Here is a 16,388-nt window from a genome sequence, read left to right on the forward strand (position 1 = left end):
TGGCTTTTTTGGTGATTTTCAATTTTTTTTTTAGGTTAAGCAACTAAAAATACAACTTTTTGCTCTCTTGCATTTTTCTAGAATTTTGTCTCGTTTTCGAGAAAATTGAAAAAATTCCAGTGGCGTGTCATTTGTAAAAAACCGGTACGCCACTGGCTTTTTTGATAATTTTCAATTTTTTTTAGGTTAAGCAACTCAAAATACAACTTTTTGCTCTCTTGCATTTTTCTCGAATTTTGTCTCGTTTTCGAGAAAATTGAAAAAATTCCAGTGGCGTGTCACTGACTTGATTATTTGCAAAAAAACCGGTACGACACTGGCTTTTTTGGTAATTTTCAATTTTTTTTTAGGTTAAGCAACTAAAAATACAACTTTTTGCTCTCTTGCATTTTTCTCGAATTTTGTCTCGTTTTCGAGAAAATTGAAAACTTACCGAAATAGTCTGCTTCCTGATTGGTGCGCACGCATTTCGGCCACAAATTGCGCGGTTGCCAACACCCCGTTGACGTTTGACAGGTAATAATGGCACTGCCCACCAAGTTGTAGCCTTTCAGGCATTCGTAACTGATCTGGCCGTCGAACGGATAGTAGGCCCTGCCCTTTGTATCGTAACTAACCTCAAAATTCCGGTTCATCGCCTGCGAATAATGCACGCTGGCCGGTTCCGTACAAGCGTAGGCCATCGCTGAAATTTGGCAAAACGTGGCAACGTTGCAGCAAAATTTTTTTTTTTAATTTTTCCTCAAAAATTACCGCATTTCGGATAAACGCCCTCCCAGCGGCCGTTTTGACAGCGAAATTTGACAGGTCGACACGGTGACAGCTCGTTCCGGTAGGGGGGATGACAGTCCACGTCCGCCACGTCACCTGTCACTGACGCGACCACCATTTTCTCGGGCAGTTTCGGCTCCTCCGCGCAACTACTTGCCGCCAACGAATCTGCAATTTAAAGTGACAGCTGTCACGTTTTGACAGCGCTCGAAATGACATTTGACGTGTCTCTGACGCTGTCAGTCAGTTTCGACGACAATTTTGACAGTGTTGCCACATTTACAATAGACAGAAGTAGATTTGAAACGTCACAACTGTCAAAATCCGCCCATGAAGCTATAAAATGCAATTTACTTCATTTATACACTTTTTCAGTTTCTGAGAGGGTTTTCTATAGTTTTATACCTCGATGGACTGGATTTTAACAGTGTTGCCACGTTTACAATAGACAGAAATAGATTTGAAACGTCACAACTGTCAAAATCCTCCCATAAAGCTATAAAATGCAAGTTATTTTGATTTTGACACTTGGCGCTTTAACTGTCAATAACTCGGTTATTTAACAAGTTACGCGAAAATGCTACTGAAAGTAAAAGATAGTCCAGATTATGGGCTATCCAAAAATGTCAAAAAACAAGGTTGTACTCGTCCTCGTTTGGCCGCTAGAGGGCCTCAAAGTAACGCCTGTCAAACCAAAACACTGATTTTGACACTTGGCGCTTTAACTGTCAATAACTCGGTTATTTAAAAAGTTACGCAAAAATGCTACTGAAGGTAAAAGATAGTCCAGATCATGGGCTATCCAAAAATATGGTCACGTGACCTGATCGGTTGCGCCGTTTGGCCGCTAGAGGGCGTCAAAGTAGCGCCTCTCAAACCAAAACACTAATTTTGACACTTGGCGCTTTAACTGTCAATAACTCGGTTATTTAAAAAGTCACGCGAAAATGCTACTAAAGGTAAAAGACAGTCCACATCATAGGCTATCGAAAAATATGGTCACGTGACCTGATCGGTTGCCCCGTTTGGCCGCTAGAGGGCGTCAAAGTCGCGCCTGCTAAACCATTAATCACACACGGAAAAATCAAATTCACTTGCCATGACGTCATTAATACAAGAATGACAACAATGTCAATATGGTGTGTGAGGTCATTTCCAATTTATTAACTTAAAAAAAATTACATTTTTGAAAATTTTGACAGACAAAAATGACATTTTTGTAAATTTTGACAGACAGACAAAAATGACATTTTGACAAATGACAGTTTACGTCATGTTTGTAGCAGTTATAGGCAGTCAAAGTGAAATTTTAAAATTTTAACTCGCGTAGTTTCTGAGTTATTTACAAAAAAAGTAGTGAACTTTGACGCCCTCTAGTGGCCGAACGGTATAACTTAGCGCCGCCCGCTCAACGTCACGTGACAGCCCCATTCGTTGGCTATCTTTGATCATCTGACGTATTTATACAGAATGTGTCAAATAAGCGAGTTATTTGGGCTTTGATTTGCGGGGGTGTCGTAAACAGGGCCGACTTGATTGAAACGTCACCAAAAAAAAAAAAGAAAAACAGTTGAATATCTGGTCAATATTAGTCCGAGAACAAATGTTCATAAAACTGCCTGATGATGTCTGCAACGGTTACCGAAACCTGGTCATATGACTTAGAATGTCTTATTTGAACTGTCAACGTCAATAAAGTCAACTGTCAAAAATACTAATTTAAATAGAAAATAACGTTGTGATACAAATGACGTACTTTCAATTTTTTGTTAATCACTGTTGACAGATTTTGACAAGTGACAGCTGTCAAATTTTGACAGCTACAGGGTGGTTGAAAATATCAATTTGTAGCCCTTTAAATCCTCTTTCGTCCACTCTGTATAGTGTCTACACTAAAAGTGTCAAATAACTGAATTATCGGGCAATAAAGACTGAGTGAACTGAATTTGACAGTTGCCACTTTGACAGCCCGTAACTCGGTTATTTTGACAGCTACAGGGTGGTTCAAAATATCATTTTAAAGCCCTTGAAATCCTCTTTCGATCACTCTGTATAGTGTCTTTACTAAAAGTGTCAAATAACTGAATTATCGGGCAATAAAGACAGATTGAACTGAATATGACAGTTCCCACTTTGACAGCCCGTAACTCGGTTATTTTGACAGCTACAGGGTGGTTCAAAATATCAATTTAAAGCCCTTGAAATCCTCTTTCGTCCACTCTGTATAGTGTCTATACTAAAAGTGTCAAATAACTGAATTATCGGGCAATAAAGACTGAGTGAACTGATTTTGACAGTTCCCCCTTTGACAGCCCGTAACTCGGTTATTTTGACAGCTACAGGGTGGTTCAAAATATCAATTTAAAGCTCTTAAAATCCTCTTTCGTCCACTCTGTATAGTGTCTATACTAAAAGTGTCAAATAACCGAATTATCGGGCAACAAAGACAGATTGAACTGAATATGACAGTTCCCACTTTGACAGCCCGTAACTCGGTTATTTTGACAGCTACAGGGTGGTTCAAAATATCATTTTAAAGCCCTCGAAATCCTCTTTCGTCCACTCTGTATAGTGTCTATACTAAAAGTGTCAAATAACTGAATTATCGGGCAATAAAGACTGAGTGAACTGATTTTGACAGTTCCCCCTTTGACAGGCCGTAACTCGGTTATTTTGACAGCTACAGGGTGGTACAAAATATCATTTTAAAGCCCTTGAAATCCTCTTTCGATCACTCTGTATAGTGTTTATACTAAAAGTGTCAAATAACCGAATTATCGGGCAACAAAGACAGATTGAACTGAATTTGACAGTTCCCACTTTGACAGCCCGTAACTCGGTTATTATGACAGCTACAGGGTGGTTCAAAATATCATTTTAAAGCCCTCGAAATCCTCTTTCGTCCACTCTGTATAGAACCTTCAAAAAAAACCAAATTAACAACACAAAAGCAAGATTTTTATTTTTCAAAAAATTCATCCTGATATTGTCACACACTGTATAATCCTGCTACAACACAACTAAAAAACAATATAATATTATATCTATATATATTTACGTATACTTAACCTAGAAAAAAAAAAAAAAACGATTCGACTATACTGTTCATCTTTGGTTTCCATTTTGCATGGCAAAAATCAAAGTAAATTGCGATGACGTCACACAAAAAAACCAAACTATCGTGACGTCAGGGTGATTTAGTTTGATTTTTGCTGTAGATTACGATAAAAATTACTAGAAATTAATTTTTTTTTTTTTGGTTGTATGATACAATTTTATTTATATATAGGGTGACCCTAAAAAGTGGAATGTCAAAAAAAAAAAGTCAATTTCACTTGAACTAGACTATATATATATACCAAAAAAAAAACAATTGCAGCCACAGCTCTGCGAGCAAAACATGGCGGTGACGTCACAAAAAAAAAAAATTTGCTTGTGACGTCATCGCAATGTAACTCGATTTCGCGCGTATCAAATAGAGTGTAAACCTAACCTATAAGAAAAAATCTTTGGTAACGAATCAGATCGTAATAATATTAAAAACGGTGTAAACCTATCACAAAAAACAAAAAACTATGTATTTAAATTGCACACACTGTATAGTAGTTTTCGCCTAATTTACATAATGTACAGGGTGTTTGATGTATATAAAGTTAATTAATGTTCGTTAAAAGCTTTTTTTTTTGGTAAATTAGTGGCAAGTTTACTTCTTTGAGCCTCCCTGTATATTTCATTTTTTTTTTTTTTTTGACAGCTCGATGGAACATTTTGAGCGCCACTGATTTAAAAAATTCAAAATTAGAAAAACATTTTGAGAGTCACTGGTACAGCAAGAAAAGCTTAATTTTGTTTGGTTCAAGACATTTTGGGAACCACTGACAGGTTAGGTTAGGTTAGACAGAAAACATTTTGAGCGCCACTGATTTAAAAATTTCAAAATTAGAGAAACATTTTGAGAGTCACTGGTACAGCAAGAAAAGCTTAATTTTGTTTGGTTCAAGAGATTTTGGGAACCACTGACAGGTTAGGTTAGGTTAGACAGAAAACATTTTGAGCGCAACTGATTTAAAAATTCCAAAATTAGAGAAACATTTTGAGAGTCACCGGCACAACAAAAAAAGCTTAATTTTGTTTGGTTCAAGACATTTTAAGAATCACTGACAGGATAGACAGAAAACATTTTGAGCGCCACTGATTTAAAAATTCCAAAATTAGAGAAACATTTTGAGAATGACTGGTACAGCAAGAAAAGCTTAATTTTGTTTGGTTCAAGACATTTTAAGAATCACTGACAGGTTAGACAGAAAACATTTTGAGCGCCACTGATTTAAAAATTCCAAAACTAGTGAAACATTTTGAGAATCACTGGTAGAGCAAGAAAAGCTTAATTTTGTTTGGTTCAAGACATTTTGGGAACCACTGACAGGTTAGGTTAGGTTAGACAGAAAACATTTTGAGCGCCACTGATTTAAAAATTTCAAAATTAGAGAAACATTTTGAGAGTCACTGGTACAACAAAAAAAGCTTAATTTTGTTTGGTTCAAGACATTTTGGGAACCACTGACAGGTTAGGTTAGGTTAGACAGAAAACATTTTGAGCGCAACTGATTTAAAAATTCCAAAATTAGAGAAACATTTTGAGAGTCACCGGCACAACAAAAAAAGCTTAATTTTGTTTGGTTCAAGACATTTTAAGAATCACTGACAGGATAGACAGAAAACATTTTGAGCGCCACTGATTTAAAAATTCCAAAATTAGAGAAACATTTTGAGAATGACTGGTACAGCAAGAAAAGCTTAATTTTGTTTGGTTCAAGACATTTTAAGAATCACTGACAGGTTAGACAGAAAACATTTTGAGCGCCACTGATTTAAAAATTCCAAAACTAGTGAAACATTTTGAGAATCACTGGTAGAGCAAGAAAAGCTTAATTTTGTTTGGTTCAAGACATTTTGGGAACCACTGACAGGTTAGGTTAGGTTAGACAGAAAACATTTTGAGCGCCACTGATTTAAAAATTTCAAAATTAGAGAAACATTTTGAGAGTCACTGGTACAACAAAAAAAGCTTAATTTTGTTCGGTTCAAGACATTTTGAGAATCACTGACAGGTTAGGTTAGGTTGGACAGAAAACATTTTGAGCGCCACTGATTTAAAAATTTCAAAATGAGAGAAACATGTTGAGAGTCACTGGTACAACAAAAAAAGCTTAATTTTGTTTGGTTCAAGACATTTTGAGAACCACTGACAGGTTAGGTTAGGTTAGGAAGAAAACATTTTGAGCTCCACTGATTTAAAAATTTCAAAATCAGAGAAACATGTTGAGAGTCACTGGTACAACAAAAAAAGCTTAATTTTGTTTGGTTCAAGACATTTTGAGAACCACTGACAGGGTAGGTTAGGTTAGACAGAAAACATTTTGAGCGCCACTGATTTAAAAATTTCAAAATTAGAGAAACATTTTGAGAGTCACTGGTACAGCAAGAAAAGCTTAATTTTGTTCGGTTCGAGACATTTTGGGAACCACTGACAGGTTAGGTTAGGTTAGACAGAAAACATTTTGAGCGCCACTGATTTAAAAATTTCAAAATTAGAGAAACATTTTGAGAGTCACTGGTACAGCAAGAAAAGCTTAATTTTGTTTGGTTCAAGAGATTTTGGGAACCACTGACAGGTTAGGTTAGGTTAGACAGAAAACATTTTGAGCGCAACTGATTTAAAAATTCCAAAATTAGAGAAACATTTTGAGAGTCACCGGCACAACAAAAAAAGCTTAATTTTGTTTGGTTCAAGACATTTTAAGAATCACTGACAGGGTAGGTTAGGTTAGACAGAAAACATTTTGAGCGCAACTGATTTAAAAATTCCAAAATTAGAGAAACATTTTGAGAGTCACCGGCACAACAAAAAAAGCTTAATTTTGTTTGGTTAAAGACATTTTAAGAATCACTGACAGGTTAGACAGAAAACATTTTGAGCGCCACTGATTTAAAAATTCCAAAACTAGTGAAACATTTTGAGAATCACTGGTAGAGCAAGAAAAGCTTAATTTTGTTTGGTTCAAGACATTTTGGGAACCACTGACAGGTTAGGTTAGGTTAGACAGAAAACATTTTGAGCGCCACTGATTTAAAAATTTCAAAATTAGAGAAACATTTTGAGAGTCACTGGTACAACAAAAAAAGCTTAATTTTGTTCGGTTCAAGACATTTTGAGAATCACTGACAGGTTAGGTTAGGTTGGACAGAAAACATTTTGAGCGCCACTGATTTAAAAATTTCAAAATGAGAGAAACATGTTGAGAGTCACTGGTACAACAAAAAAAGCTTAATTTTGTTTGGTTCAAGACATTTTGAGAACCACTGACAGGTTAGGTTAGGTTAGGAAGAAAACATTTTGAGCTCCACTGATTTAAAAATTTCAAAATCAGAGAAACATTTTGAGAGTCACTGGTACAGCAAAAAAAGCTTAATTTTGTTTGGTTCAAGACATTTTGGGAACCACTGACAGGTTAGGTTAGGTTAGATAAAAAACATTTTGAGCGCCACTGATTTAAAAATTTCAAAATTAGAGAAACATTTTGAGAGTCACTGGTACAGCAAGAAAAGCTTAATTTTGTTTGGTTCAAGACATTTTGAGAACCACTGACAGGTTAGGTTAGGCGTAAAACATTTTGAGTACCACGGATTCTAAAAACGGTCCAGACGACAAAATTAGAGCGACATTTTGGAAACCACTGTTTTTAGAGGGCTTGAAAAAAGTGCAAAATTACGGTAACATTTTGACGACCGCCCACACTTTTCTCGACCACCTGGTATATGGTAAAAAAATGTTGGGAGGCACCGATTTTCCAGTCAGACTGTATTTAATTGATTTTACTTGATGTTAGACATTTTGTCGGTCACTGATACAAAAAATAAAGTTCCAATGAAGTAAACTTGCCGTTTGACAGCCTGTCACCTGTCAATCTGACAGGTGACGTTTGACATCTGTCAAGTTAAACTGACAGATGTCATTAAATGTCAAAAGGAACATAAAATTTAACCGGAAAAAACGACTTACAACGCCCCGAACGGGTCAAATTGTTGCTGGGCAACGTCAGACGTCGCCCCCGCCATTTTGGGGCTCCCCTGCGGTTGGTTGAACGCCCCCGAAGCCGCGAACGGTTGCGGCTGCGCCATCACGGGCGGTTGTCCGCCGCCCATCGGGCGGTACGCGCCCCCAGTCCACCCGGGGGCGGTTTTGGGCGCGTTTTTCGGCGAATTCCACTTGCCCCCGCTCGAATCCATGGTCAGGTTCTCCACCAGAGAGTTGAGGCTGGATTCCAGGTCGCCGGTGAGGATTTTCGACGGTTGAGGCGGCCGTTGGGGCGGCAAATTGGGCGGCGCGGTGCCGCCCAACGGATCGAACACCGAAGTAGGAGCGGGCGCCCCAAACGCGCCGCCAAAATCACCGAACGGCTGCTGGGGGGGGAAGGTGGGGGCGGGGGCGCCGCCCCAAAAATTGGGCGCGGCCTGTTGGGGCGGGGCCTGCGCGAAAAAGTCCGCAATTCCGTTGGTGGCGGGGGCGGGGGCCGGTGCGGAAAAGTCCGCGAACGGGTTGCCTAAACAAAAGGTCACCTGTCACTTGTCACCTGTCAAAGTGTCAAGGACATTCACACACTTTTTTTTTCAAGTCGAAACCAAGACAAATTGCGGTGACGTCATCATTTACTTACAAATTCAAATCGAGTGCGCACTAATCCAGGTACAGTCAAAACCAAGACAAATTGCGGTGACGTTTACCAGTTTAAATGTCCGAGTACAGTCCAAATCAGAGGGAAAAAGAGTGACGTAACAGCCAACGCCTCCAGAGAAAGTCTAAACAAGGGACAGTCTGCGACAAAATCGCCTGTCAAAGCCACTTGGAGTGGGAAAATGACAGTTCTAAGCACATTTTTGGAATCCTCATTAAATTTCCTATTCAATAGCCTAAAAAACACCTCAAAATTCGGTACAGTCAGAGAGAAAAGCGCTGTCAAAGTTTGAACTGTCAGAAACACAGTTTGAAAGGACAGTCAGGGACAAAATCGCCTGTAAAACCCACTTGGAGTGATAAAATGACAGTTTTAAGCACATTTTTGGAATCCTCATTAAATTTTTTATCCACTAACCTAGAAAAACACTAAAAAACCGAGTAAAGTCAGAGAGAAAAACAGTGTCAAAGTTTGAACTGCCAGAAACACAGTTTGAAAGGACAGTCAAGGACAAAATCGCCTGTTAAACCCACTAGGAGTAAGAAAATGGTTGTTTTAAACACATTTTTGGAATCCTCATTAAATTTCCTATCTACTAACCTAAAAAACACTAAAAAATCGAGTACAGTCATAGAGAAAAACAGTGTCAAAGTTTGAACTGCCAGAAACACAGTTTGATAGGACAGTCAAGGACAAAATCGCATGAAAAACCCACTTGGAGTGCGAAAATGACAGTTTTGAGCACATTTTTGGAATCCTCATTAAATTTCCTATCCACTAACCTAGAAAAACACTAAAAAACCGAGTACAGTCAGGAAGAAAAGCGGTGTCAAAGTTTCAACTGCAAGAAACACAGTTTGAAAGGACAGTCAGTGACAAAATCGTCTGTAAAACCCACTTGGAAAGGAAAAATGACAGTTTTAAGCACAATTTTGAAATTCTCATTAAATTTCCTATCCAATAAGCCAAAAAAAAACTAAAAAATCTAGTACAGTCATAGAGAAAAACAGTGTCAAAGTTTGAACTGCCAGAAACACAGTTTGATAGGACAGTCAAGGACAAAATTGCCTGTAAAACACACTTAGAGTGGGAAAATGACAGTTTTAAGCACATTTTTAGAATCCTCATTAAATTTCCTATCCACTAACCTAAAAAACACCTCAAAATTCGGTACAGTCAGAGAGAAAAACAGTGTCAAAGTTTGAACTGTCAGAAACACAGTTTGAAAGGACAGTCAGGGACAAAATCGTCTCTAAAACCCACTTGGAGTGGGAAAATGACAGTTTTAAGCCCATTTTTGGAATTCTCATTAAATTTCCTATCCAATAACCTAAAAAAACACTACCAAATTAAGTACAGTCAGAGAGAAAATCAGTGTCAAAGTTTGAACTGCCAGAAACACAGTTTGAAAAGACAGTCAGGGACAAAATCGCCAGTAAAACCCACTTGGAGTGGGAAAATGACAGTTTTAAGCCCATTTTTGGAATTCTCATTAAATTTCCTATCCAATAACCTAAAAAAACACTACCAAATTAAGTACAGTCAGAGAGAAAATCAGTGTCAAAGTTTGAACTGCCAGAAACACAGTTTGAAAAGACAGTCAGGGACAAAATCGCCAGTAAAACCCACTTGGAGTGGGAAAATGACAGTTTTAAGCACATTTTTGGAATCCTCATTAAATTTTCTATCCAATAACCTAAAAAAACACTACCAAATCAAGTACAGTCAGAGAGAAAAACAGTGTCAAAGTTTGAACTGCCAGAAACACAGTTTGAAAAGACAGTCAGCGACAAAATCGTCTGTTAAACCCACTTGGAGTGGGAAAATGACAGTTTTAAGCACATTTTTGGAATCCTCATTAAATTTTCTATCCAATAACCTAAAAAAACACCACAAAATTCGGTACAGTCATGGTGAAAAATGGTGTCAAAGTTTAAACAGCAAAAATTACAGTTTAAAGAACAGTCTGTGATAAAATTGGCTGTAAAAAGTGAGGTCACTGCCTTTAAAGCATCAAAAGTCAGGAATTTCAAATGGGACACCCTGTATATTTTTAGGTTGGTGTATTGCGCACACTGGGTGACCCAAAAAGTGTCTGGTTTCCGACATATTTGAGTAAAAGTGTGTGAACGTCCTAACCTAACAAAAACTCACCTCCCAAAGACAGCAAATCATCGATAGCAGTCCCGGTTTGTGGGGCGGGGGCTGGGGCCGTATTCAGGGGGGCTTCGCCCCCAAAAAAGTCCAAAATCTGCCCCGCCTGGGGCTCATCCTCCTCGCTCAGAAAGGGGTTGGTACTGGCCTGACCGGGGGACCCCACGCTGGCTCTGTACTGGCTGAAAACAGCCTCTTCCTCAGCCACCGCTTGCTGGAAAGTCTCATCCAAAGCCGAACCAAACGCTGTGCTCGTATTGGCCAGGGCAGTCACTCCAGTTTTGAGGTTCTTCTGATTGGCCGCAGCCGTGGGGGTGTTACCCTCCAGCGAGGCTAAATGCTGCTCCAGCGCGTCTAGAAGGCTGTTGGGGGCCCTGGTTAGGTCGGGAATGTCCCCCTTGTCGATTCCTATGTTCTCGGCCACTTTCAGGAACTCAGCAACTCGATCCATGCGGATAAGGAACTTTTTGTACAAATCCAGGGCTTCGCGACACTGTTTTTTGTTCAGCTCGAAATACTTCTCCAGAAGGTTGATAATACCATCATTATAGCAGGCAAACAGTCTGATTAGGTCTCGAAAGAGCAGCATGAAGCACATGTTGATTACCCCGTTGGTAAGATCGTTTGCAGTGCAATCGAACTCTAGTAAAGCATCCAGCTGGTTTTGGAGGATGGGGAGGGTTTTGAGGAGGTTCTCCGCGTCCATAGTGCGTAAGGTACCCTCCTCCTTGCCTCGTTTTACCTTGCAAAAGTCAAAAGCAACCGCACGGTACGAGAGGGCTTTCTCATTTAAATACTTGGCGTACCGCCGGATGAAGGGGGACATGTCGTAGCCGGTGCGCGCCCCCACAGCGCTCTGCACCCCCGTTTTATCCACGAAATTGCTCAACTGGAAACTTACGTTGCTGGACGCCAAAAACTGGGTGAAACGTTCGTTTCCGTAGCACATCAAATGATGGGTGGTTATCAGGGACTTGAACACCACCACCCAGCTGGTGTTCTGCGAGCGTTCGATCAGTAAATTGGCCATTTGCGGTATGGAGACGTTCGGTTCGTTGGTGCAGTGCACCAGGTAGTCCAAGTGCTTCTTTTTGGGGCCGAGCATTTCCTCGGTGGTGGCTTTGCACACGGATTTGGCGAGGCCCTGGCCGGCCAGGCTGTGTTTCGCGGCCAGCAACCGGTCGTTTATCGTTTGTCCGGCCATTTGGCGCGATTAATTCACTGATTTCCCGGGGCTGAAACGGCCTGAAAATTTGGGGGGCGATTGATTTGGGCGCCCGGCTTCCAAAAAATCAATAACAACAAAGATGGCGCCCTCTGCTGCTGCGAATGCGCGACCCGATGACGTTCCGCTGACGTTTGTGACAGGACGCGCGACGTTGCCAAACCGCGGACGGTGTTGTCGCTTACTCTGTTTTTTCTGCGACCGTGCGCAACCAAATTTAACCCCCATTTGCACTGTGGCACTTTAAGCCAAGCTTAGTCCAGACTGTGACTTTTTTTAACTGTATTTTACACAGTCTGAACCACACTTTACTTAAGCTTGGTTTACAGTACGACAGTGCAAATGGGGGTGGTTCAGACTGTGACTATAAAATTAAAAAAAAAATCACAGTCTGAACCACACTTAACCTAATTTTTTTTAAAAAAACAAACGACTTTTTACGCTTAAATGCTACTAAACGGGTGTAACAAAAAGTCACGTGACTTTTACCTGTACGGTTTATTGGCGCTCACGTGACCCGGGTCAATTTTTTTTTTTACAGTTTGAGCACGTAAATAAATGTTGCAACTGTCAAAACATCCGCCATTTTAGTTTCAGGTTAGTTTTTAGGTTAGGTTTTAGGAAATCTTTACAAAATAAAGGATTGGTAAAATAAAAAAGAAATTGGCCATAAAATCCACTTGGAGTGGGAAAATGACAGTTTTAAGCACATTTTTGGAATCCTCACTAAATTTACTATCAAATGACATAAAATATACAAAAAAATCATGTACAGTCAGGGAGAAAAATGTTGTCAAAGTTTGAACTGGCAGAAACACAGTTTGAAAGGACAGTCAGAGACAAAATCGCCAGTAAAACCCACTTGTAGTGAGAAAATTACAGCTTTAAGCACATTTTTGGAATCCTCATTAAATTTCCTATCCAATAATCTAAAAAAACACTCAAAAATTTGGTACAGTCAGGGAGAAAAACGCTATCAAATTTGAACTGCCAGAAACACAGTTTGAAAAAACAGTCAGTGACAAAATCGCCTGTAAAACCCACTTGGAGTGAGAAAATTACAGTTTTAAGCACATTTTTGGAATCCTCATTAAATTTCCTATCCAATAACTAAAAAAAAACACTAAAAAATTCGGTAAAGTCAGGAAAAAAAGTGTTGTCAAAGTTTGAACTACCAGAAACACAGTTTGAAAGGACAGTCAGGGACAAAATCGCCAGTAAAACCCACTTGGAGTGAGAAAATGACAGTTTTAAGCACATTTTTGGAATCCTCATTAAATTTCCTATCCAATAACCTAAAAAAACACTAAAAAATTCGGTACAGTCAAGAGGAAAAGTGTTGTCAAAGTTTGAACTACCAGAAACACAGTTTGAAAGGACAGTCAGGGACAAAATTGCCTGTAAAACCCACTTGGAGTGAGAAAATGATAGTTTTAAGCACATTTTTGGAATCCTCATTAAATTTCCTATCCAATAACTTAAAAAAACACTAAAAAATTCGGTACAGTCAGAGAGAAAAACAGTGTCAAAGTTTGAACTGTCAGAAACACAGTTTGAAAGGACAGTCAGGAACAAAATCGCCTGTAAAACCCACTTGGAGTGGGAAAATGACAGTTTTAAGCACATTTTTGGAATCCCCATTAAATTTCCTATCCATTAACCTAAAAAACACTAAAAAAATGAATACAGTCAGGAAAAAAAATACTGTCAAAGTTTCAACTGGCAGAAACACAGTTTGAACGGACAGTCAGGGACAAAATTGCCAGTAAAACCCACTTGAGGTGGGAAAATTACAGTTTTAAGCACATTTTTGGAATCCTCATTAAATTTCCTATCCAATAACTTAAAAAAACACTAAAAAAATGAATACAGTCAGGAAAAAAAATACTGTCAAAGTTTCAACTGGCAGAAACACAGTTTGAACGGACAGTCAGGGACAAAATTGCCTGTAAAACCCACTTGGAGTGGGAAAACTACAGTTTTAAGCACATTTTTGGAATCCTCATTAAATTTCCTATCCAATAACCTAAAAAAACACTAAAAAATTCGGTACAGTCAAGAGGAAAAGTGTTGTCAAAGTTTGAACTACCAGAAACACAGTTTGAAAGGACAGTCAGGGACAAAATTGCCTGTAAAACCCACTTGGAGTGAGAAAATGATAGTTTTAAGCACATTTTTGGAATCCTCATTAAATTTCCTATCCAATAACCTAAAAATACACTAAAAAATTGAATACAGTCAGAAAGAAAAGTGTTGTCAAAGTTTGAACTACCAGAAACACAGTTTGAAAGGACAGTCAGGGACAAAATTGCCTGAAAAACCCACTTGGAGTGGGAAAATGACAGTTTTGAGCACATTTTTGGAATCCTCACTAAATTTCCCATCCAATAACCTAAAAAAACACTAAAAAATTCGGTACAGTCAGGAAGAAAAGTGTTGTCAAAGTTTGAACTGGCAGAAAAACTTAGTTTAACCATAACCATGCAAACAAACATCGAAATTAACTAAATCCGCCATTTTGGTTTTAAAAAATACAGTCACGTGACGTTAAACGTGCGATTTAATTGGAAAAATGCGACAAAAAAAATTTTTTTTTGTTAAAATGGCGGACGATCTGAAAAAATAAAAAAATTCTTGACAAATCGATGAATGCATTTTAACCCAAAAATTGGGAAAAATCTGACAAATTGACAAAATGGTGGATGCGCCGTTGAAAAATAAATAAAATAAAACATGCACGTATCCGCCATTTTGATAATCTTCTTGACAGTGTTGCCAAATTCGTGGTTACTAATTTAAATAGTAATTCCGATTCAACTGAAGGTTTGACAAATTCTGAGCGATGTGGCAACGTTGGAGCCGTTGAAACGTGTCCAATGGTGGTGGGGACAATTTAGGTCACGTGACGTACGTCAAAATTAACATAAATCCGCCATTTTGGGTCAGTTTCTTGACAGAAATGTCGTAATTTAGATTGGGTTAGGTTAGGTAGAGCGGTGTTGCCAAATTGTCTGATTTTAATTCACTTATACAGAGTGGACTAAAAATGACACTTTAACAGTCAAAAAAAGTCAATTTTTAAGACTCTTACAGGGTGATTCAAACAAGTATTTTGTAGCCTTTTAAACCGTTTTGTGACAACCCTGTATAGCATCCACCAGAAAAGTCAAATAAGTGAGTAATTCAATTATACAGAGTGGACTAAAAATGACACTTTAACAGTCAAAAAAAGTCAATTTTTAAGACAGTTACAGGGTGATTCAAACAAGTATTTTGTAGCCTTTTTAAACCGTTTTGTGACCACCCTGTATAGCATCCACCAAAAAGTCAAATTAGTGAGTAATTTACGTATACAGGGTAGAGAAAAAAACGCTGTCAAAGTTTGATCTGCCAGAAACACAGTTTGAAAGGACAGTCAGGGACAAAATCGACTGTAAAACCCACTTCGAGTTAGAAAATGACAGTTTTAAGAACATTTTTGGAATCCTCATTAAATTTCCTATCCAATAACCTAAAAAACACTAAAAAATTCGGTACAGTCAGGAAGAAAAGTGTTGTCAAAGTTTGAACTACCAGAAACACAGTTTGAAAGGACAGTCAGGGACAAAATTGCCTGTAACACCTACTTGGAGTGGGAAAATGACAGTTTTAAGCACATTTTTGGAATCCTCATTAAATTTCCTATCCAATAACCTAAAAAAACACTAAAAAATTCGGTACAGTCAGGAAGAAAAGTGTTGTCAAAGTTTGAACTACCAGAAACACAGTTTGAAAGGACAGTCAGGGACAAAATTGCCTGTAACACCTACTTGGAGTGGGAAAATGACAGTTTTAAGCACATTTTTGGAATCCTCATTAAATTTCCTATCCAATAACCTAAAAAAACACTAAAAAATTCGGTACAGTCAGAGAGAAAAACAGTGTCAAAGTTTGAACTGCCAGAAACACAGTTTGAAAGGACAGTCAGGGACAAAATCGCCTGTAAAACCCACTTGGAGTAAGAAAATGACAGTTTTAAGCACATTTTTGGAATCCTCATTAAATTTCCTATCCAATAACCTAAAAATACACTAAAAAATTCGGTACAGTCAGGAAGAAAAGTGTTGTCAAAGTTTGAACTACCAGAAACACAGTTTGAAAGGACAGTCAGGGACAAAATCGCCTGTAAAACCCACTTGTAGTCAGAAAATGACAGTTTTTAAACCGTTTTGTGACCACCCTGTATAGCATCCGCCAAAAAGTCAAATTAGTGAGTAATTCACTTATACAGAGTGGACTAAAAATGACACTTTAACAGTAAAAAAAAGTCAATTTTTAAGACACTTACAGGGTGATTCAAACAAGCATTTTGTAGCCTTTTTTAACCGTTTTATGACCACCCTGTATAGCATCCACCAAAAAGTCAAAGAAGTGTAATTCACTTATACAGGGTGGACCAAATTTCCCACTCAAAAAAACTAGTTTTACACAACTTTTTGGTCCACCCTATACAGTGAGGTTAA

The 16,388-nt window shown here is 38.4% G+C and overlaps 2 protein-coding genes across 2 annotated transcripts in view; both read right to left on the reverse strand.

The window, feature by feature from the left end:
• The window catches only part of LOC145736826 (complement factor H-like), a 36,873-nt gene that overhangs the window by 19,478 nt on the left and 1,007 nt on the right, over positions 1-16,388 (reverse strand). The window contains exons 5-6 of the mRNA XM_081991254.1: positions 754-939; positions 434-685 (exon numbers count right to left, since the gene is read on the reverse strand). Of these exons, the coding sequence (XP_081847380.1) occupies positions 434-685; positions 754-939 (438 nt within the window). The remainder of the gene's footprint in view (positions 1-433; positions 686-753; positions 940-16,388) is intronic.
• On the reverse strand, positions 3,708-12,128 carry LOC145736272 (phosphatidylinositol-binding clathrin assembly protein LAP-like). The gene is made up of 2 exons (XM_081990603.1): positions 10,662-12,128; positions 3,708-8,375 (listed from the first exon to the last, which is right to left on the reverse strand). The coding sequence occupies exons 1-2, from the start codon at positions 11,863-11,865 to the stop codon at positions 7,831-7,833; spliced, it is 1,749 nt and encodes a 582-aa protein (XP_081846729.1). The 5' UTR covers positions 11,866-12,128; the 3' UTR covers positions 3,708-7,830.

Source organism: Ips typographus, linkage group LG12, assembly GCF_016097725.1.
Source record: "Ips typographus isolate SLU linkage group LG12, UJ_Ityp_2.0, whole genome shotgun sequence".
Classification (NCBI taxonomy): Eukaryota; Metazoa; Arthropoda; class Insecta; order Coleoptera; family Curculionidae; genus Ips; species Ips typographus.